We start from the raw sequence: 24041 nt of genomic DNA, 5'->3' as shown, positions 1-24041 counted from the left end.
GATCTTCCCGGAGCTCCTTCCTTGTTGTCCTTGGGTTAGCCTTGACTCTTCGGACAAGCCTGGCCTCGGCATGGGTGGAAACTTTCAAAGGCTGTCCAGGCCGTGGAAGGCTAACAGTAGTTCCATAAGCCTTCCACTTCCGGATGATGCTCCCAACAGTGGAGACAGGTAGGCCCAACTCCTTGGAAAGGGTTTTGTACCCCTTGCCAGCCTTGTGACCCTCCACGATCTTGTCTCTGATGGCCTTGGAATGCTCCTTTGTCTTTCCCATGTTGACCAAGTATGAGTGCTGTTCACAAGTTTGGGGAGGGTCTTAATTGGTCAGAAAAGGCTGGAAAAAGAGATAATTAATCCAAACATGTGAAGCTCATTGTTCTTTGTGCCTGAAATACTTCTTAATACTTTAGGGCAACCAAACAGAATTCTTGTGGTTTGAGGGCTTGAATAATAAATGACCCTCTGAATAAACTTTTCACAATTTAAAAAAAAAAATAAAAAAAAAATAACATTCTTTTTTGCTGCAGTGCATTTCACACTTCCAGGCTGATCTACAGTCCAAATGTCACAATGCCAAGTTAATTCCGAATGTGTAAACCTGCTAAATCTGCAGGGGGTTGAATACTACTTGTAGGCACTGTAGATAAGAGCGATCGGATTGCTGATCGCTATAGCCCCCTAGGGGGACTAGTAAATAAAAAAAAAAAAACCCAAAGGCGGGCTTTGCACGTTGCGACATCGCAAACCGATGCTGCGATGTTGCACGCGATAGTCCCCGCCCCCGTCGCAGGTACGATATCTTGTGATAGCTGGCGTAGCGAAAATTATCGCTATGCCAGCTTCACATGCACTCACCTGTCCTGCGACCGTCGCTCTGGCCGGCGACCCGCCTCCTTCCTAAGGGGGCGGGTCGTGCGATGTCACAGCGACGTCACATGGCAGGCGGACAATAGCGGCGGAGGGGCGGAGATGAGCAGGATGTAAACATCCCGCCCACCTTCTTCCTTCCGTATAGCCGCCGGCGGCAGGTAAGGAGATGTTCCTCGCTCCTGCGGCTTCTCACACAGCGATGTGTGCTGCCGCAGCAACGAGGAACTACATCGTACCTGTCGCGGCACCGGCATTATGGAAATGTCGGCGCCTGCAGCGATGATACGATTACGACGCTTTTGCGCTCGTTCATCGTATCATCTAGGATTTACACACTACAACATCGCAAGTGACGCCGGATGTGCGTCACTTTCGATTTGACCCCACCGACATCGCACCTGCGATGTCGTAGTGTGCAAAGCCGCCCTAAAAGTTCAAATCACCCCCCTTTCCCCCCATTGAAAATTAAAGGGTTAAAAAATAAATAAATATACATATGTTTGGTATCGCCGCGTTCAGAAATGCCCGATCTATCAAAATATAAAATCAATTAATCTGATTGTTAAACGGCGTAGTGGCAAAAAAATTCCAAACTCCAAAATTACGTTTTTTGGTCGTCGCAAGTTTTAGCAAAATGCAATAACTGGCGATCAAAACGTAGCATCTGCACTAAAATGGTACCATTAGAAACGTCAGCTCGAGACGCAAAAAATAAGCCATCACTGAGCCATAGATCCCAAAAAATAAGAACGCTACGTGTTTCGGAAAATGTCGCAAAACATACGCCACTTTTATTGGACAAACTTGTGAATTTTTTTTAACCCCTTAGATACAAGTAAACCTATACATTTTTGGTGTCTACAAACTCGCACCGACCTCAGGCATCATACCCACACATCAGTATTACCATATAGTGAACACCGTGAATAAAACATCCCAAAAACTATTGTGCCATCACACTTTTTTGCAATTTTTCTGCATTTGGAATTTTTTTGCGGTTTTCCAGCACACCATATGGTAATACTTATGGTTTCATTTAAAAGTACAACTTGTCCTGCAAAAAACAAGCTCTCATATGGCAAGATTGACAGAAAAATGAAAAAGTTACGGCTCTCGGAAGAAGGGGAGCAAAAAACAAAAACGCAAAAACGGAAAGCCCCCCGGGGTTGAAAGGGTTAAAGCATCACCTTAGTAGTTTAATCTAAGGTCCCTGTAACTGGTTTTATATTCACACTCCGGCGTTTTCACCTTATATAGACTCCGCTCCGGTCCCACGGCGCTATCTTGTGACTGCAACTTCTAACTGTCCGGAAGTTAGAAGTTACATAACAAGCTGTCAATGCAAGTCTATGAGGGCCAGAACGAAGGTCTTATAGACTTGCATTGAAGAGTGACCTCCAGCTCGCTTCATGAAACACTGGGCAGTCAGCAGATAAATTGCTGGAAGCCAACAAGCGTGGTGATGATAGAATATGAAGATGTCAGAGGGTGCATATAAGACCAGGGGCAGAGACCTTAGATTAGAGGCATCACTCCAGTGGTGAAATAGAAAAAATGCTGGAGTGGTGGATTAAAGGGAACCTCTTATCAGATTCATGCTGCCTGAACTGAACAAAGTATGAATCAGACACTTGCTTTGTGACTACAGGCTGGTATGTTTCACTCTGAAACTCAGAGATGGAGTACATACACTTTAAAAAGTCATCTAGAGACTATGTGTCTTGGCTGACTAGTCCACACATGTACACACATAGGGAGAGACCTGTCAATCAAATGGAAAAGTTTGGGAAAGAGCATCAGACTAATGAGACGAGACACAGAGTTCACAGCTGGCTTTTTAAAGGGAACCAACCACCAGGATTTTGCTATATAAAATAAAGGCAGTGCCATACTAGCACTAAGTTGCTGTATCCAAGCATACCTTTTGTTGAATGATCGGATGCTTTGTTGCTGAAATATCTTTAATCAAAGCTGGAGAAATGATTGATGTGTGCATCGTGGGTGGGCCTTGGAGGGTTGGGCCCTCTGTGTATATTCCTCCTCCTGCATCTTGTATTGCATGCCCCCTTTTCCTTATTTAACTATAGCGCCACATCACCATTTCTGCTGTTGGCGTGTGTATTTAAGCTTTTAATAAATAAGTATAACCATACTAATACCGTATGTTTTCATTGTTCAGATATTAATTGGGTCCTGGCAGCTTTACTATAGCTTTATATTTCCTATTTCAGGACATCAACACTTTTGTATCATCAATAGCTAAACCACCCACTTCTCTGACACAGCTGATGCACACAGGTGACAGAAAGGAGCACTATTACCTTCTGAAATACTGAAATGAGCAGTCAACCAGCCCACACACCACTGACATGCTGCTGATAAAGATAATGTGGAGGATGGAAGGGCCCCTGAAAATTCACCGATGTTACCTTCTGATATTAAGTGGAAAAAAACTATGCCCTAAAATATGTTATTTCATTAGGTCTGGTTCACATTGGCTTTGTGTCAACAGGATTTTTTAATCTAATGCCATCAGTTGGCATACATCTGGTCTATTGGGCTTTTTTTGGACTGGCAGAATACCACAGCTTGCTGACTAGTCTACCTAGTAAATAAAAAAATAATAACAATATAAAAGTTGATGTATCCCATTAGGGTTAATGTGACTTGTTGATCTTATGTTTTGATTGATAAAAAAAAAAAAAAAAGTACAACAGACCATCACAGATAATTCCAACTTCTGAATAAATGAATGAAAATGAATATTAAGGAATATTGCTTAGTGAGTGTCATGAAAATATAATAAGCCATATATGTTTTCAACTGTCCCAAGATCTAGCACTGACCTTCCTTCCTATCAAGAGCTTTTAGGCACAGCAAATGGTGAAGTGGCAAAGTTAATTTTGCTGTGAATGATTTTCGCATTGAAGTTCAGAACCCCTGGTGTGTTAAGGGTGCGATAGCTAGCGATGTTGTGCGTGATAGCAGCCGCCCCCGTCGTTTGTGCGACATTTGGTGATCGCTGCCGCAGCGAACATTATTGCTATAGCAGCGTCACACGCATATACCTTTTCAGCGACGTCGCTGTGACCGCCGAACAATCCCTCCTTCAAGGGGGAGGTGCGTTTGGCGTCATACTGACATCACTACGCTGTCACTAAACGGCCGCCCAATAGCAGAGGAGGGGCGAAGATGAGCGGCCGGAACAAGCCGCCCACCTCCTTCCTTCCTCATTGCTGGTGGACGCAGGTAAGGAGATGTTCGTCATTCCTGCGGTGTCACACATAGCGATGTGTGATGCCGCAGGAATGATGAACCACCAGCGGCATTCACCACCAACGACATTATGAAAAGGAGCGACGTGTCAATGATCAACGATTTTTGACGCTTTTGCGATCGTTGGTCATCGCTCCTTGGTGTCACACGCTGTGATGTCGCTAATGGCGCCGGATGTGCGTCACTAACGACGTGACCCCAACGATATATCATTAGCGATGTTGCAGCGTGTAAAGTACCCTTTACAACTATCATTGGATAGCAGCCAACTTGGGTTAAGCAGAAAGAGAACTGGCTTCCTTTGTACCTTCTAGTGCTGTGATGAAAGTATGCTTAGTCACTGCGGCACCAATGAAAAGGTATTAATATTGAGGTGAACATAACTCCCACAAATATGACGGGCATACCTTTGGCCTCAGGATTTTGGAATGCACGTAATACATATTTTTGCTTAGCTGTGTGATGCTCCTCTCAGCCTTAAATTACTAACTAGCAGCTGAAATACAGTAGACAAGTCATTTTTCCTATCAATGGACCTGTAAATCCATAATAGGAAACATGATGGTAATATTCTTCGAGTAGGACAGTCAGAAGTAGAGATATCCCAAAAGCTAGGATTTCATAATTTTTGGATATGCAGACACCTCCCACAGACAGCCCTACATGAGGTCACCAGAGGGGAGGTGACTGATGTTCATTAAAAGGCGACTACCACAATTATGCTGGGTAAATGGCTGGGGGAATATACTGCCGTGTAGGGATTGTTCACGTTTTCTTAAACAGTACCTTTCTTCATATATTTGAGCCACTTCAGTGACCAGGTGTAGTAACTTTTTTATTTACCCCTTTTAGCTTATGTGATTGTCTATATTGTTCCCTTTTGTAAAACCTTTTATATATTTTTATTTTTACAATCTATATACTCTTGCATATTTTTCATTCCTCTCACGCTATAAAGTAAAGTCTCAAATCTCACGTTACCTGTAACGGGTATCCAACCAGCCTGATAACAATTGGTGGTGGCAACGCATATTTTTCTTGGGTTATTGTGGCGCTTGACAGTGACTGTACTCCGGTATATACACTGTGTGCAGAATTATTAGACAAATGATTTTGATCACATTAAACTTTTTATACATGTTGTCCTACTCCAAGCTGTATCATCTTGAGAGCCAACTACCAATTAAGTAAATCAGGTGATGTGCATCTCTGTAATGAGGAGGGGTGTGGTGTAATGACATCAACACCCTATATAAGGTGTGCTTAATTATTAGGCAACTTCCTTTCCTTTGGCAAATGGGTCAGAAGACAGATTTGACGGGCTCTGAAAAGTCCAAAATTGTGAGATGTCTTGCAGAGGGATGCAGCAGTCTTGAAATTGCCAATCTTTTGAAGCGTGATCATCGAACAATTAGGCGTTTCATGGCAAATAGCCAACGAGGTCGCAAGAAGCGTGTTTGGCAAAAAAGGCGCAAAATAATTGTCTATGAATTGAGGAAAATCAAGCGTTAAGCTGCCAAGATGCCATTTGCCACCAGTTTGGCCATATATCAGAGCTGCAACGTTACTGAAGTATCAAAAAGCACAAGGTGGCCATACTCAGGGACATGGCCAAGGTAAGGAAGGCTGAAAAACTACCAAATGTGAACAAGAAACATAAGATAAAACATCAAGACTGGGCCAAGAACTATCAACTATCTTAAAACTGATTTTTTAAAGGTTTTATGGACTGATGAAATGAGAGAGACTCTTGATGGGCCAGATGGATGGGCCAGAGGCTGTATCAGTAAAGGGCAGAGAGCTCTACTCCGACTCAGACGCCAGCAAGGTGGAGGTGGGGTACTGGTATGGGCTGGTATCATCAAAGATGAACTTGTGGGACCTTTTCGGGTTGGGAATGGAGTGAAGCTCAACTCCCAGACCTACTGCCAGTTTCTGGAAGACAACTTCTTCAAGCAGTGGTACAGGAAGAAGTCGGTATCATTCAAGAAAAACATGATTTTCATGAAGGACAATGCTCCATCACGTGCATCCAACTACTCCACTGCGTGGCTGGCCAGTAAAGGTCTAAAAGATGAAAAAAAAATGACATGACCCCCTTGTTCACCTAATCTGAACCCCATAGAGAACCTGTGGTCCCTCATAAAATGTAAGGTCTACAGGGAGGGAAAACAGTACACCTCTTGGAACAGTGTCTGGGAGGCTGTGGTGACTGCTGCATGCAATGTTGATCGTAAACAGATCAAGCAACTGACAGAATCTCTATGGATGGTAGGCTGTTGAGTGTCATCATAAAGAAAGGTGGCTATATTGGTCACTCATTTTTTTGGGTTTTGTTTTTGCATGTCAGAAATGTTTATTTCTAAATTGAGTGCAGTTATATTGGTTTACCTAGTGAAAATAAACAAGTGAGATGGGAATATATTTGTTTTTTATTAAGTTGCCTAATAATTCTGCACAGTAATAGATACCTGCACAAACAGATATCCTCCTAAGATAGCCAAATCTAAAAAAAAAAAACACTCCAGCTTCCAAAAATATTAAGCTTTGATATTTATTCAGTCTTTTGGCTTGATTGAGAACATAGTTGTTGATCGATAATAAAAGAAATCCTCTAAAATACAACTTCCCTAATAATTCTGCACATAGAGACACAGAGTATATTCCATGAGCTGGAACGAGTGATATATATACAATACTCTCACTGGGAGTGTCTCAACAATCAGGATAATAGCAGAACAGCAGCAGCGTCATTTACTTATTGTCAGTCAATTACATAATTTCCCTGACAATAAGGGGGTGCCAGAGAGCTGTTTCCTGATAGTGAGGTATATAGATTTGTCAGAAATGGATAGTACAGACAGAAGAACATAATATGGTTCATAAAATACTTGAAAAGTGAGATATTATTTTAGATATGTGTATTGCTTTTTAGCATATTCTCATTGTATTCTATGGACTGTGGTATTTACTAATCAGTCATTAGAGGAAAGCTTGTGAACCAGACAGAAAAGCTTTTTTTTTTTAGTTGATGCAGGTTGCTGTCTGCTTTTCTTGGCTGTCAAATTATTCTTTGGTTTTTATGTTTTTTTCGATTTTCCTATTGGCGAGTGTATGATTATTATCTTATAATAACAAAGAACAGCTGCTCCTTTACTAACACTGTTCACTGCAGAGATCAGGACAGGAATAACCTAATGTGATCGGGTTTGTCACTCTGCTTACTCTTTGAGGTGGCACACAGGAACACTTTCATTTAAAAGTCCAACGGTTTATTAAATCAACATAAACCACTTTAAGAACACAAGATAAGCTTCCTTCAGCTTCACAGCGCATAACACGGTTTTCGATCCATTTCTCATGTGGAATTCCTGCACAGGTTCGGACACAGCTTCACCTTAGAAGTATCACAGTGGAAGTATCTCAGCCTCCACTCATTGTCCTTGGTCAGAACAAGTGAACCCTCTCTTTACTGTTGAGTATCTCTTTGATAGGAGTAACAACCTCTATACACGGTCCCAGTCAGGACAAGCTAATCTTTTGTCCCAGAGGATTCCTTCCTGGAGACAACACAGTCTCTCAACAATGACCATGTGCCAAACAACCAGTCTTCATCTTAACACATGAAACACACCCATGGGCGGAGGTATGTAGATAGCCAGATCCTTCTCTCTGTAAAATCTGTCCAAGGATCACCCTAACAAGACTAAAGGCCCTACAAGTACCTGAGTGTACATCCAGGTTTACATCACTTCTGTGATGCAGACCTACTACCATGTTACACTATAGTCAATGGTCTTGTGCTGGAAAGCCTTCAAAATAGAGTATATTGTGCTCATACATATTACTCATTAAAATAAAGTGCAAATATTTGAGTAAAGTACAGTGAAGATGTGAATTTAATGGGATATGGGCATTACAGAGGAGGAGTCCAAGGCGTGGGACCACACTCTGTCAGTCAGAGCAGAGAGATCATTGGTATCAGTAGCACCTGCCCTGGAGGACCCAGTCCATCGATGTACCAGGTGGTAAAGTAGTAGATTTTTTTAGATTACCACGGAAAGAGGTATTAACTATGCATTATGGGATGTTTAGACAGTACCATTTTAAAAACCTTTCAAGTGACTGATTGAGACCAATTGATGGATGATTTGTTCTACTTTATTATACAGTTATACATTGATGCTAGTTTTCATTGCATTACTAAGCAAACTTGATATTCAAAATTGTGAGCATGGTGTGCCAACCCCTGTGAAGGCTACAACGAAGGCTATATTATTAGTCAACCAACTTACCCAGAAAACAATTTTGGTAAAAAAAAAAAAAAAGGACTAAAAAGAAAATAAAGCAGCCTAATAGAAGATGGGACTACAAAGACTCAAATCAAAATTAATCAACCCCATTACAAATTAGTAGCAAAATGTACAAACTTTCTGTTGCTTGTTTTTGTCTCATTGGTTTATTGCAAAGTTATATGTCTACACAAATAACTCAACACAAGTTTTTTTCTTCAAATTCATCACAAAATGACACTTTTAATGACTACTGCAGAATTATTTAACCCCTTTATGCCAGGTGTCTAAAGTAATACAGCCCTGTTGGTTGTTCTTTTTTGATTATATTTTCCAACAGAAGAAAGTTTGTAATTTTTACAAGGCAAGTTGAGTACTTTTGACTGCAATTGTGATTTCAGGTCATATAATCTATATTCAGGCGAATGTGTTTTAATTAATTTGAAGAGTGAGCTGTAACAGAATTGACCTCTTACCTTTTGTAGAAGCTCAATCTCCTGCTGTTTTGCATTGAGAACAGCCAAGGCTTGCTCATGCTCTAATTCCAGCTGTTGCCGCCGCTCAGCAGCCTCTCGCATATGCTGTTTGGATGAACACAAAATATCAAATCATGCATCAATCTAATTGTCCTGAATATAAGAAGTGAAAAATATAAACTATAGCAACCAGAACAATACACAGAGGACTCCAGATCTAAGATGTTTAAATAAAATAGCTTTGAAATACCTTGGACTTGTGAATCATCACAGTGCGCACTGTCAGGATTCTCAGGTACCGGGAGCGGGCAGAATTGTGATTGCAACTATGCGATATGCATACTCCTACCCACATTCCGACTTGACATGCACTACCTATGGCTAGTTGAAATGTGGCCGGAAGTATGCATATCGCATAGTTGCAGTCACGTGACCAGTATCACCGCTCAGTCGGAGATTTCTGATATCGCGCGTCGGATTTACAAGTTCACAGACTGTAGACTTTCATACCAAACCTGGACAACCACTTTAATAAAACAATGGCATTGAGCAACAGCTGATAAACAGATGGTGGCGCTGTGATCTGGTGTACTATTGGATTTATACACGATGGAAATAGGGGATCTGTGCAGCAGATAATGAAAAAGTTTGGGCTGGAAACCTTTTTTTGGGGGGTTGGGGGGTAACACAATCCTGGTTTAGCACTATAGGATAACAGGATAAAGTTAATTTGTTATATTTTTTTTGAAAACCTAATCTTAAAATTATGAATCTGCAGTACTGTTTAGGCAAAACTTTAGCTGATCTTAGTTGAACAAGTCAAGGAACATTAGAACATTTACATTCAGCAGATTTGGTGCAAACGTTTCTGGGATTGTTCCATGTTTCTAAATAGTGTATAAATTCCTGTACATGTTGCAGAAACAAGCGAATTCTGCTTTCTAGAATGTAAAAATGCATTATTTCTTATAAGGTACAGTCATATGAAAAAGTTTGGGCACCCCTATTAATGTTAACCTTTTTTCTTTATAACAATTTGGGTTTTTGCAACAGCTATTTCAGTTTCATATATCTAATAACTGATGGACTGAGTAATATTTCTGGATTGAAATGAGGTTTATTGTACTAACAGCTATTGGGCTAAGAACTTACTGACAGGTAGTTGTTAACAACCTTCCTGTTCTTCCCTGCAACTATCTGTTACAGCAGCAGTCAAGGACCTCTCCTGTAAGCAATTCTTCTGTTTCTGATGCCTAACTGCGGGGAGCCGGCTGCTAATCAGCATAACATAGCATAGGTACTGACCCGAGCTCTCCGGAACAGAAATAGATACTACGTTGACCTGAGGTCAAATGAAGCCAATGAATCGCTGCTTCAGCCTGAATAGATTGTCGCAGTTAGCACCTAAGTGCCGGTAAGTTCTTACCCAGATAGCTAAAAATACCTAAAAAGTCCCAGATAACTCATTTAAAGACTAAAATGATGGACTACTACCTACAAGTCTAGACACTTCTATTTTTTAGAACCTGAGACCTATTTTAGTAAACCATGGTCTAGTCCTGGCATGTGTCCATCGGAATTGGTAAAAGTGCTATTATAGTATTAAGCTATCAGTTGTGACACAGTAAAGGGTATGGTGGTGTATAGGAGATATATTCTACCTAGCAATTCTACCTAGCAAATACCTTTTGCACTAGTGAGCAAAGGAGGTCAAACCTGGCCTGGACCCTCTCTGCTATTCAAGGTTTTTGGGACAATACCCAAGGAGCACAGTGCAGGATTAACACAGCATGAATAGGCAGCCAGAACTTCTCAATGTGGTGGGTGGTTGGGCTGGAAAGCTGAAGTAGGTTCTGTGGGAATGATATACCTGAGTGGACTGGCACCTCCAGAACCCAACTTTGACAAGCTGGACTTTTGCTTTGCATACACATCTGACCGTGTTTTTCTGTTTGTTGCCAGTGTGAATAAAACGCTGACTTTTTGCACTGAAAACCTGTGTGCCTCCTTACTGGGTCCCTGCCACTATCTACCAGAGCTGATTCCCTACACAGTTTAATACATCAACACGACACAATCAAAAACCCTCTGTACACAGTAGACTAATGTCGACTGAACTGGTGAATAATGACAGCTGAAAGCCTATGTTTATAGGAGCCCAGAAAAATTTACTGTTGGGGGGAAGTTAAGGATACGGCATGTCCGATTTTGGACTGCTGATCCTTTTGTTCTCGCTGTGATAATCATCTACCGAGATGTCGGCCACTTCTATGTATGGGGGAGATGGCCTACGGTACATAGCTGGCAATTGGTCATACCATCATTTGTCCAACAGTCATCTAATTGGTATGTGGGGCATAAGAAATAATCCTGAAGTTAGTGTAACATAGTTTACTTATTCTTTTTCATCACAGAGGAGACTTAGTAAATATAATTTGCTCCACTCAGGCCGCTATTGAGATAATTATGTACTAAAATATGAAGACAGGCAGAAACACACCTTTATCTGTGAGTAACCAGCGAGTAATAGGACAATATATGCAAACCGGGAATTCTAGGCTGTGGTTATAAAAGTGGCTGATTAAAGGCATTATCTGAACACATAATAACCAGCTGACACTCCACATTGTTGACAGCCCTTGATTAAAATACTTAAAAACAGTGGAAAAGTACACATTTCATGCATGACAAATGTCCTTCCTGTCTCTGTGCATCAGACATCTGTAGCATGACATCCCACGTAATGAGTGTCAGAACATTTAACCCAGTGTGTGTTACTGTGATTTCTTGCAGTAGAGAGAAGTCAAGACCAATATGCAGAAGAGTTTAGTTTAACCCGATACACAATGGTGCCATGTAAGTTAAATGGTACTAAACATTACCGTAACATTGGAATCAAGAGGGATCTAGAAATAATGTATAAATTGATGTGTGCCCTATTGTCAGCAATGAGAACCGAATACCAACCTAAATGGCACATGAGACTCTCTCCTAGTCCTATTAATAATCTTACACCCCTTGAAATGAGGCACTGAAAATGTTTCATCTCTAATCTTTATTTAATCTCTAATCTAATCTTTAATCTGGAACTAACATTTTAAGAATTTTGTAATCTCACAGTAGACTAGAGCAATGCTTTTGGGATCTTCATATAACTGCAAAGCCTATGTCAAGTATCAGCAGTTGTTCCATTAAAAGTTCAACCCCTTCACAACTCGTCACTTCTTCATTTTCGTTTTTTCCTCCCCTTCTTCAAGCAGCCCTAACTTTTTTATTTTCATTTAATATAGCTAAATGAGGGTTTATTTTTTACAAAAATAAAATACTTTTGAATGACACCATTCATTCTGCCAATAAGGGAAAAAAATCCAAGTGAGGGTCAATTGCAAAAAGAAATGCAATTGCACAATTGATTTTTGTTTTTTTTAATTACCATGTTCACTATATGGTAAACCTGACTTGGTAGTATGATTCCCCAGGTCAGTATGAGTTTGTAGACACTAAACATGTATAGTTTTACTTTTGTCTAAGTGGTGAAAAAAAAAATAAGAATCTTGTAAAAAAAACAGAATTGAGCTTTTGTCACCATTTTCCAAAACCCGCAGTTTTTTCTCATTTTTTGGGATCTGGGGCTCAGTGATTGGTTATTTTTTGCATCTTGAGCTGGCGTTTTGAATTATGCAATTTTTGGTTAGATACAATGTTGTGATTGCCTGTTATTGCATTTTAATGCAATGTTCCGGCGACAAAAAAAAATGTAATTCTGGCATTTTTATTTTTTTCCCGCTATGCCCTTTACCAATCAGATTAATTCAGGTTATATTTTTTGACAGATAGGTCATTAATGAATGTTGCAGTACCAAATATGTGCATTTTATTTAAATTGTTTTATTTTCAATGGGGCAAAAGGAAGGTGATTTAACCCCTTAACGACCCATGACGTACTCGGTACGTCATGGATCGTGTGAGGTTAATCCCCGTCCCCTGCTGTGGGAAGGCCGCGGCTATCCACGCACATATCAGCTGTTTTCAACAGCTGACGTCTGCCTGCTAATCGCGAGTGGAATCACTTCCACCCGCGATTATTAACCCCTTACATCTCGCTGCCAAAATCTGGCAGCAAGATGTATATGCGCGCCACCATTACAGTGACTTACCTCGCCCCCATCGGAAGTCACGTGACATGATCATGTGACTTTTGGTGGTTTACATGGTAGCACAGGATCATGTGATGACGCCTGTAGCTAACATGAGTCAATTCCTCTCAATGTCGGAATACAGCCGGCATTGAAAGTAAAGCACCATATCTGCAGATCTCAACTCTGTAGCTGTGATCTGGAGATATGGCAGTGCGATCAGATTGCTGATCGCTATAGCCCCCTAGGGGGACTAGTAAAATTAAAAAAAAAAAGTTAAAAAAAGTTTTAAGAAATTAAAAAAAATAAAAAAAATCTAAAAGTTGAAATCATCCCCCTTTCACCCCATTGAAAATTAAAGGGTTAAAAAAATAAAAAATATACACATATTTAGTATCGCCGTGTTCAGAAATGCCTGATCTATCAAAATATAAAATCAATTAATCTGATTGTTAAAAGGTGTAGCGCCAAAAAAATTCCAACTGCCAAAATTACGTTTTTTTGGTCGCTGCAAATTTTGCACAAAATGCAATAACAGGCGATCAAAATGTAGTATCTGCGCAAAAATGGTACAGTTAAAAATGTCAGCTAGAGACGCAAAAAATAAGTTCTCACTGTGCCATAGATCCAGGAAAATGAGAACACTACGGGTTTCGGAAAATGGCGCAAAATGTGCGCCACTTTTTTTGCACAAGCTTGTGAATTTTTTTAACTCCTTAAATACAAGTAAACCTATTTATGTTTGGTGCCTACAAAATCGCACCGACCTCAGGCATCACAATGACACATCAGTTTTACCATATAGTGAACACGGTGAATAAAACATCCCAAAAACTATTGTGCGATCACACTTTTTTGCAATTTTTCCACACTTGGAATTTTTTTGCAGTTTTCCAGTACAGTATATGGTAAAACTTATGGTTTCATTTAAAAGTACAACTCGTCCCGCAAAAAACAAGCCCTTATATGGCAAGATTGACAGAAAAATAAAAAAATTATGGCTCTCGGAAGAAAGAGGAAAAAAACAAAACCGAAAAACGCAAAATGCCCAGGGGCTGAAGGAGTTAAACTTTTAGTTTTATTTTTATTTTTTAAAACTTTTTTTACAATCTTTTATTAATTTTAATAGTCTCCTTATGGACTTTATGACTGCACCTTCTGATTGCGTCTGCTGATCAGAGTGATGCTTCAGCACTGTTCTGATCAGCAGAAATGTTCATCTCTTGTGAGTGCCAGCACTCTGCCGGCATCCACAGGAAGTGAGTCATGACAGCAACAGGAATCATCAGCTGACCCCCGCGCTGTCATGAAAACCTGCTGGTGCACCATGATTGTGTCACGAGGCTGCCGATGGCAGTGAGGAACCGCAGGATCCCTGCCAAAGCGCATTAGTTGCTCTGGCATAGTTTTGTAACGAGGCGAACAGCTCTGACTGTTTTGTGATTAAAATGGACATGGAGACTGACATTACACAAGATGGTGCTGCCATCTTGTGGACAAGTGCTGAAACTGCTCGAGAGGTGGACACTGTAAAATCTGATCCCCTCCCTCAGGCACTTGTTGTACAGGAAGTAAAAGTGCGGGAAAAGGACACTGAGCTACTGGAGCTAGACCTGAACAGACCTGCCTCGGACTGCCCTCATCACTGAAGTGTGAGGGATTGCCAGAACTGCTGCAGACGGGATACTGGACTCAAGGGACCTCCGGACCGTCTCCTTCCTCCGTACCAAGAGACTGTAAGCTAGTCCTCTGTTGAGAGGGCTGAAGATCTTCCCATGTCTCTCCCTTGGAGTCGCCGCCGTTTACCCGGAGTCCAGGCCTGCTACGTGGGAGCCCTCCCTCCTTGTGTTTTGGACTGGTAATATAACCTATAGGGCAAGTCAGGGACAGAATTCTTGTTTATCGTTGCTGTTTTTTTTGTGTTCTGTGCCGCGCGTCTGAAGTTAAATACCCGGATAGCAAACCCTGGTTATGTGTGCTGCTAAGCCAGCGGCGTGTGTCATTGAGATATTTACCAGTAAAGAAATGTACCCTTACATAAAATCCGAGCATGGGGATTTTGTTGGCGCAGATTATGGGAATTCAGCCGCGGCCTTACCCGAGGTCACTTCATCTGGCGTAGTCGGCAGGATCTGTGACCAGCAAAATCCCCTCCCATTGGTAGCTTATAGTCAGACAGCTCCTCCGGCGTCTATTGTAAATCAAGTGAGAAAGTTTAACAGACGGAATTACCCTGTACCTGAATGGGCGGAACAATTTAGGATAGTGGGGGAAATGTATAATGTTGATCCTAAGACCTTAGCGGAAATGGCTATGCTGACGTTAGAGGGGGAAGCATGGACGACGGTCAGACTGGAGACGGTTAGGGGCCAGCGTACATTAGATGACTTGGTGCGGGTGCTAGAGAACACCTATGGGCCGACCAGATACCTGGGAACACTGCGCTACATGTTCTTCCAGCATACACAGCTCGTGTGGGAGGACATTCCCCGATATGCGAACGCCCTCCAAGTACTGCTGGAACAAGCCTGCAAAAATGGAGAAAATCTAGCTGGTACATCCTCCCGCGACCTGGTGCTGAGGGACCAATTCGTAATAGGACTGAGAGATCCGTATCTCAACCGCTCATTGCAGGACTTACTCCGGATAAATCCAGCCCTTACATTTGCTGAGGTTAAACAAGAAGCCATAGAACGTTCTAGGGGACCTGTTAAGGGAACAGAGACTTATACTGCTACTTGCAGATCCATGTACAGTACAAATACTCCGAACAGCGACACAGAGGAACTGAAGCAGATGGTGGCGGATTTACAGAAGCATGTGCTGCAGCTCACATTAGACCGACAGGCGGATAGGCAAGTGAGACGGCAACCTAGCCGGCCTATGGGAAAGTGCTGGACATGTGGTGACCCCCGTCACAGAGCAAACCGTTGCCCCCAGAACTCCTTCCAACCCGACCCGCAGCCGTTCCATCAAATGGACTCTCAAACACCCCAGCAAGCGGAGTTTCACTCAAAACAGCGGATAGAGCCCCAGGCCTATTCACTAGAACCGCCAAACCGTGCCTCTCAACAGCGGTCACCTTTAAACTAGACACCCTGGCTGAGGAGGTTCACTCGACCGGGAAGGCCAAAGAGAAAAGGAACCAACAAAGGAGCCAGCTTGCATCAAACAGCCTTACACTGAAAGTAATGCTAGAGGGGGTTGCCGTGCAAGGACTAATGGATACTGGATCCCAGGTGTCCACCATCTCAGAGAAGTTTTACGAGAAATATCTAATACCACGGGCTGCTTATGACCCGAATACTGTCATCAAGATCAAAGCGGCCAATAATCTACCCATTCCAGTAACGGGAGTAGCTTGGATGAGCACCGAAATGTGTGGACAGGACCTCGGGAAGAGGGGGATAATCATGGTCAAAGAATGCTTCGGTTCGGAAACGCCCATGATTATTGGGATGAACATCCTGAAAGACCTGGACCTGGTATTGTTTACCAAGCGGGGACCCAAGTACTGTCAGGAAGTTACCACACACGGGGCCACCCGCCGAGCATTCCGAAGAGTGGTTTGGGCCTGCAGCCTACAGCAAATGGCAGAGGAACAACGACCCATAGCCACTATCACCGTGCCTCGCCACACTAGGATCACCTTACCGGCTGAAAAGGAGACAATTATCTCGCTACCCCTTAGCACCACAAGACCGCTTGAAGGCGTGGAGGTACTGATTGAGCTGCAAACCCCGAGGGAGGGAAAACTGAACCCATTAGTCGCTCGCACTCTGGCTGACGTGAGGAGGGGAAGGATCCCTGTCCATCTGAGCAATACGGCTAGTGTAGGCGTCGACCTAGAAGCGGGGACACAGCTCGCCAGAGTCTACGCTCTACCTACAGAGGTGAATCCCAGGGGCCCCCTTCAGTTTGCCCCATCGGCATAGGGAGACTGGACAGTGACTGTCTCCGCCATGGCCTCTACCACAGATGACACTGAAGCTGGAAAGGAGCTGCTAGAGAAGTGTCAGCTAGATACATCCCAATACTCTAAACAGGAAGTGTCCCAGGTGAAAAAACTACTGCAGGAACACCAGGCGTCCTTTGTCCGGCATGACACCGACTTTGGATGCACCACCAGTATCCAACACGAGATCCCTACAGGTAACGCTTCTCCTATCCGCGAGAGATACTGGCAGATACCACCCCAGCAATACCAAGAAGTGAAAAACCTCCTGAACTCCATGCTCCATGCCGGAGTGGTACGAGAGAGCCAGAGCCCCTGGGCTGCACCGGTGGTAATAGTTAAAAAGAAAGATGGATCCTGAGGTTCTGTGTGGACTACCGCCGCCTGAATGCTTGCACCATCCAAGACTCATACCCTTTGCCGAGGATCGAAGAATCCCTGACGGCTCTGAAGAAAGCCAAGTACTTTCCCTCCCTGGATCTGGCCAGCGGCTTTTGGCAGGTACCCATGAGTGAAAAAGTTCTACCCATAGGTCTGTACGAGTTTGACAGGATGCCCTTCGGCCTGAACAACGCGCCGGGAACTTTCCAGAGGCTGATGGAGCGCTGCTTGGGAGACTTCAATTTCGACTTCACCCTCATCTACCTTGATGACATTGTGGTCTATTCAGCCACGTTCGAAGAACATCTACAAAAGCTGGGCCGCGTGTTCCAGAGGCTAAGGGAACATGGCTTGAAGTTGAAACCCAGCAAGTGCCGTCTTCTACAGCAGGAGATCGATTACCTGGGCCACAGGATCTCGGCCGAAGGTGTACAACCATCGCCGGAGAAAATAGCCGCTGTACGGAACTGGCCACAGCCCACAACTGTCAAGGAGGTCAGGGCTTTCCTGGGACTGGCAGGCTACTACCGCCGGTTCGTCAAGAACTTCGCCCAGCTTGCCGCACCACTGCACAACCTGCTTCGAGGAACCACCAACAGTCCCAGGGGACGACTCATCAATTGGGGACCTACCCAAGAAGAGTCCTTCCAAGCTCTAAAGGGTGCCTTGACGTCGTCCCCCATCCTGGCATATGCAGATTACACCCTGCCCTTTCAATTACCTACTGATGCCAGCCTACAGGGTCTGGGGGCAGTAATCTCACAGGTACAAGAAGGCAAGGAACGTGTTGTAGCCTATGCCAGTAGGTCCCTACATGAAGGTGAAAAGAATCCCACCAATTACAGTTCATTCCGGCTGGAGCTGTTGGCCTTGATGTGGGCAATGACTGAGAAATTTGCCGGATATCTGACGGGGACAGAAGAACTAGTCCTGACGGACAACAGCCCTTTGGCCCACTTAGACAATGCGAAACTTGGGGCTATGGAGCAGCGATGGATGGCTCGGCTCTCCAAGTTTAACTACAAGATTAAATATAGAGCTGGGGCTGAAAATCAGAATGCGGACAGCCTGTCCAGAAGGACATCCTCCTCGCCCACTAAGGACCGGGACGAAGAGCTGAAAGGAGACAAGATGCCTGACTTCGCAAGACTAGCCCGGCAGATGATGGATTGTCGCCAGTATACTGTGGATGAGGCTGGCACTCCAGTAGAGTCCCCATTGTTCCCACAGGAATGGTGCAGAATCCAGGACCAGAATGCTGAATGTGCCCTACTCAAACAATGGGTGAAGCAGCAGCAGAAGCCGTCCTCTGACACGCGGTCACGACTGTCCACCAGTACCCTGACCCTGCTCAGCCAATGGGATCATCTGATTCTGAGAGAAGGAGTGCTATACCGGAGGATCTTCCTATCCCACATGCTGGAGGAGTGCCTACAGGTTGTAGTGCCGGCCCAAATGGCCCGTGAGATGGTGGGAGAAGCACACAAGAGGAACGGCCACTTTGGGATAGACAAGACCTTCCGGTGGATCCAACAGTCCATCTACTGTCCGGGACCCCGCAAGCTGGTTGAAGATGTCTCAACGATCCACAAAGAAGAAGAATGAGACCGCACCAATGCTGATATTTTATATCCGGTGATTCTTTATTCCATATGCAAGATTAAAAGGTGTTTAGCTGTCAGCGGGTGGAGGAGACCTGGATGCGGACCCTCGCTGCGGACGACGGCCGTTTCGCCTGTAATTAGGCTTCCACGGGTCCACATGTGGGGTAAGATCAGCTCTCCTTAAATAGGATAGCACATCCAGGTGACCTCCCCGCACGTAAAAATACGAGTGAAGTGTATAATACAATAAAAGGTACTTTGCATCAATACATAGCGTACCATCAATTAAAAACAAAGTTGCGAGCAAACCAGAGTAGGGCTTATACAGAAATACAAATTACAATGCTGCTCACAACATGAATTCATACATAATTAATATACATGATTGAAATTATTCAAACTTATTCATGCATTGGTTTTTTTATACATATTAATTTTTTGGGTGTATTTTATTCGTTATTATTAATCCCATTTATCTTCAAACATATGTACTCATTTGATAATACTGATATTACTGCAGCAAAAAACCTCTCTGTTACAAGAAAACTGATAAATCACCGGAATCCGCTTTGACAACTGGTGCTGTGTTTTCCCTATCTACGAGTGAGCCCAAGTTTGACAGGTACGCATGTGTAGTGCAGGACTGCGCTTCTCTTTGGATTTCTTGGTTGAAGATGTCTGCCAAGCCTGTCGCACCTGTGAGCTTTACAAGTCCGCTGAGCAGCGTGCACCTGTCCAAACAGTTGAGACATCCTGGCCCCTTGAGCTGTTGATGGTGGACTACCTGTCGATTGGGACGGCAAGTGGTGGCTACCAATACTGTCTGGTTATGGTAGACCATTTCACAAAATTCGCAGTTGCTGTTGCTTCCAAAGATCAGACTGCCGAGTCAGCTGCGCGGGCCATCTGTCGACAGTTCATCCAGGTCTATGGGTGTCCGGAGAGGTTGCACTCTGATCAGGGGGCTTGTTTTGAAGGTCAAATTATCGAGGAGCTGCATCGGATGTATGGGATCCAGGAGTCCAGAACCACCCCTTACCACCCACAGGGGAATGGTGCGTGTGAGCGCTTTAACCGGACTCTACTCCAGTTGATCCGCACCTTAGCCGATGACAAGAAAGACCAATGGCCCCAATTACTCCCAGATCTAGTGTGGGCCTACAACAATCAAGTCCACTCCGTGACGGGCTTTACCCCACACACCCTTCTCTTTGGCCGCCCAGGAAAAGGGGTCCATGACTTAAACCTGACCAGTCCTGAAAAAGATACCGGCGGTACCTATCTATCCTGGCTACACACTCACCGTCAGAAGATGGAAACTGTATACCGACTGGTAGGCCATCAAATCTGGGGCTAGAGACATGCTGACCCGCTCCCCGTACAGGAAGAACCCTTAGAAGTAGGACAGCTAGTCCTGGTTCGTATTAAGAAGCCTCAAGGAAAACTCCGAGCTAAGTGGGAAGCTGAAGTCTATCGGGTAGTTAAGCGCCCCTACCCCGATGGTCATGTGTATAGAGTCCGGGGCGAAGATAGCGGCAAGTCTCGCACCTTGCATCGGAATAGGTTGTGCCCCTGCCGATCCCAGCCTGACCCCCTGACCACAGTACCCGGTGAGGATGACACTGCTGACATGACTGACACCATTGATATTACTCAGCATAGTGACCTTGTTGACTCCGGGACTGATTACCCGCCTGCTCAGACTGGCTCTCCGTCTAGGGAACTGACAGAGGTAGAGAGTGTAACCGGTGATAGAGTGGAGGGAAACCAACCTCTGCGGCGTACTACCCGAACCACTGCCGGGGTTCCTCCTGGACAGTCTTATAGGGACCAGTATGTATGGTCTGCTTCTCAGCCTCCCCCTGCCACAGCCTCAGTCATCGCTGCCTTGGAACCTGTGAATGTTGACAGGAACTGCCAACCTTTCAGTGGGGGGATATGTAACGAGGCAAGCAGCTCTGACTGTTTTGTGATTAAAATGGACATGGAGACTGACAATACACAAGATGGTGCTGCCACCTTGTGGACAAGTGCTGAAACTGCTCGAGGGGTGGACGCTGTAAAATCTGATCCCCTCCCTCAGGTACTTCTTGTACAGAAAGTAAAAGTGCGGGAAAAGGACACTGAGCTACTGGAGCTGGACCTGAACAGACCTGCCTCGGACTGCCCTCATCGCTGAAGTGTGAGGGATTGCCAGAACTGCTGCAGACGGGATACTGGACTCAAGGGACCTCCGGACCGTCTCCTTCCTCCGTACCAAGAGACTTTAAGCTAGTCCTCTGTTGAGAGGGCTGAAGATCTTCCCACTTCTCTCCCTTGGAGTCGCCGCCGTTTACCCAGAGTCCAGGCCTGCTACGTGGGAGCCCTCCCTCCTTGTGTTTTGGACTGGTAACATAACCTATAGGGCAAGTCAGGGACAGAATTCTTGTTTATCATTGCTGTTTTTTTTGTGTTCTGCGCCGCGCGTCTGAAGTTAAAGACCCGGATAGCAAACCCTGGTTATGTGTGCTTCTAAGCCAGCGGCATGTGTCATTGAGATGTTTACCAGTAAAGAAATGTACCCTTACATAAAATCCGAGCGTGGGGATTTTGTTGGCGCAGATTATGGGAACTCAGCCGCGGCCTTACCCGAGGTCACTTCAGTTTGACAAAGGGTCGGCGTCAGCATCCGTCACACATGGGCAAATTCCAGGGCCCTGGACAGCTGGGAGGCCCACTTGCCATCTTCAGTCCTGCAGGCTCCAGGCTGAGTTCCGACGACTGCAGTGCTTGGGCTGGCAGCCGCAATCAGGGCATTACATCCGTGACTCCAGTAAAGGGCCCCATGAGCAGAAGCCAAGAGGGGGAGGGGCCACTGAAAGCCCAGGCCCCTCCCCTTTCCTCCTTCAGCTCACCAGGCCCCAGTGGTTGGGGCCGCCATCAGGGCAATGATGGGGCCCGGGTCGCTCTGAGAGAGCTGCCCTCTCTCTTCCTGCTCTGATCTATGTGATCGGTGCAGAGCAGGACAGGAAATGTACTGGAGCAGAACGGAGGCTGAGAAGGTGAAGGACCTTGCCTGATCACATGACTGTTGACCTGGCAAGTCCTGTAGCTTCTGCAGCCTCCGTGCAGGTCCCAGTGTCTGCTCTCCTGCACTGAACCGATCAGGAACTGCAAGATGAGGTAACACATAGTGTGTGTAACTATGCATGTAGTCTGTCTCTGTCTGGATGTGTCTGTCTCTCTCATTCCCTGTCTGTCTCTCTCATTCCCTGCCTGTCGCTCTCATTCCCTGCCTGTCGCTCTCATTCCCTGCCTGTCGCTCTCATTCCCTGTCTGTCGCTCTCATTCCCTGTCTGTCGCTCTCATTCCCTGTCTGTCGCTCTCATTCCCTGTCTGTCTCTCTCATTCCCGGTCTGTCTCTCTCATTCCCTGTCTGTCTCTCTCATTCCCTGTCTGTCTCTCTCATTCCCTGTCTGTCTCTCGTCTGTCTCTCTCATTCCCTGTCAGTCTCTCTCATTCCCTGTCAGTCTGTCTCATTCCCTGTCAGTCTGTCTCATTCCCTGTCAGTCTGTCTCATTCCCTGTCAGTCTGTCTCATTCCCTGTCAGTCTGTCTCATTCCCTATCAAAACAAGAAAGCCGCGGAGACACCATCACATGTTTCTCAACGCTGGCAGGGGAAGCAACAACCACGGGAAGGGCAGTGTCCAGTCAAGGACAACAGACGAAGTGGAGGAAAGCTTGACACGCCCAATGATATAGGTCACCACACATCCATGGAGTGCAACGATATGAAGTCCGCCAGGTGGACTATAACTTGAATAAGAGGAAAAAATATCAGCACATCCAACGTAAAATAATTTCTTTCTTTATTTTCCCATAGTATTAAAAAAGTCGATCCATATTCAGAAGACCCTGGCGCGTTTCCGACGCAAAAGAGCGTCCTTAATCATAGGCTGATGCCTATGATTAAGGACGCTCTTTTGCGTCGGAAACGGGTCAGGGTCTTCTGAATATGGATAGACTTTTTTAATACTATGTGAAAATAAAGAAAGAAATTATTTTACGTTGGATGTGCCGATATTTTTTCCTCTTATTCAAGTCCAGTCAAGTACACCACCTATGCCAAAACATAGTATCCATCCACAGACAGCTGTTTCGGGATATTTGCCCCTCATGAGTGTGGAGTAGGAAACTGGCTAGTGGGAGCAATGCCTAGTAGAAGACTACATAGGAAAGGATGGTTGACCTTAGGGAGATCAACATCCAGCACCGCGGAGACACCATCACGTGTTTCTCAACGCAGTGATTCTAAAGCAATGCTCCCTGGGAAATATTCAAAACAAGAAAGCCGCGGAGACACCATCACATGTTTCTCAACGCTGGCAGGAAACTAGCCAGGTCTTTCACCGGGAAGGAACAACCACGGGAAGGGCAGTCTCCAGTCAAGTAAACCACCTAGGCCAAAACATGGAATCCATCCACAGACAGCTGTTTCGGGGTATTTGCCCCTCATCAGTGTGGAGTAGGAAACTGGCTAGTGGGAGCAATGCCTAGTAGAAGACTATGTCCCTGTCAGTCTCTCTCATTACCTGTCAGTCTGTTTCATTACCTGTCAGTCTGTCTCATTCCCTGTCAGTCTGTCTCATTCCCTGTCAGTCTGTCTCATTCCCTGTAAGTCTGTCTCATTCCCTGTAAGTCTGCATCATTCCTGTCAGTCAGCATCATTCCCTGTCAGTCAGCATCATTCCCTGTCAGTCGGCATCATTCCCTGTCAGTCTCTCTCATTCCCTTTCAGTCTGTCTCATTCCCTGTCTGTCTGTCTCATTCCTTGTCTGTCTGTCTCATTCCCTGTCTGTCTCATTCCCTGTCTGTCTGTCTCATTCCCTGTCAGTCTGTCTCATTCCCTGTCAGTCTGTCTCATTCCCTGTCAGTCTGTCACATTCCCTGTCAGTCTGTCTCATTCCCTGTCAGTCTGTCTCATTCCCTGTCAGTATGCATCATTCTCTAGTTCATTCTAGTGTCACTGCGTTGAGAAACATGTGATGGTGTCTCCGCGGTTTTGGATGTTGAT

At 44.7% G+C, this 24041-nt stretch overlaps 1 protein-coding gene across 20 annotated transcripts in view; it reads right to left on the bottom strand.

Moving 5' to 3' along the window:
- The window catches only part of RIMBP2 (RIMS binding protein 2), an 877394-nt gene that overhangs the window by 259453 nt on the left and 593900 nt on the right, over nucleotides 1–24041 (bottom strand). For all 20 annotated transcript variants that reach the window (XR_012725119.1, XR_012725121.1, XM_075322225.1 and 17 more), the window contains one exon: nucleotides 8912–9016. Coding sequence is in view for 18 of the 20 variants with exons in the window: in XM_075322225.1 (XP_075178340.1) it covers nucleotides 8912–9016 (105 nt within the window). In the remaining 2 variants the exon portion in view is untranslated. The remainder of the gene's footprint in view (nucleotides 1–8911; nucleotides 9017–24041) is intronic.

The sequence above is a fragment of the Anomaloglossus baeobatrachus genome, chromosome 1, assembly GCF_048569485.1.
Source record: "Anomaloglossus baeobatrachus isolate aAnoBae1 chromosome 1, aAnoBae1.hap1, whole genome shotgun sequence".
Classification (NCBI taxonomy): Eukaryota; Metazoa; Chordata; class Amphibia; order Anura; family Aromobatidae; genus Anomaloglossus; species Anomaloglossus baeobatrachus.
Note: the sequence above shows the minus strand (reverse complement) of the source record. Positions and strands in the feature narration are given on the sequence as shown.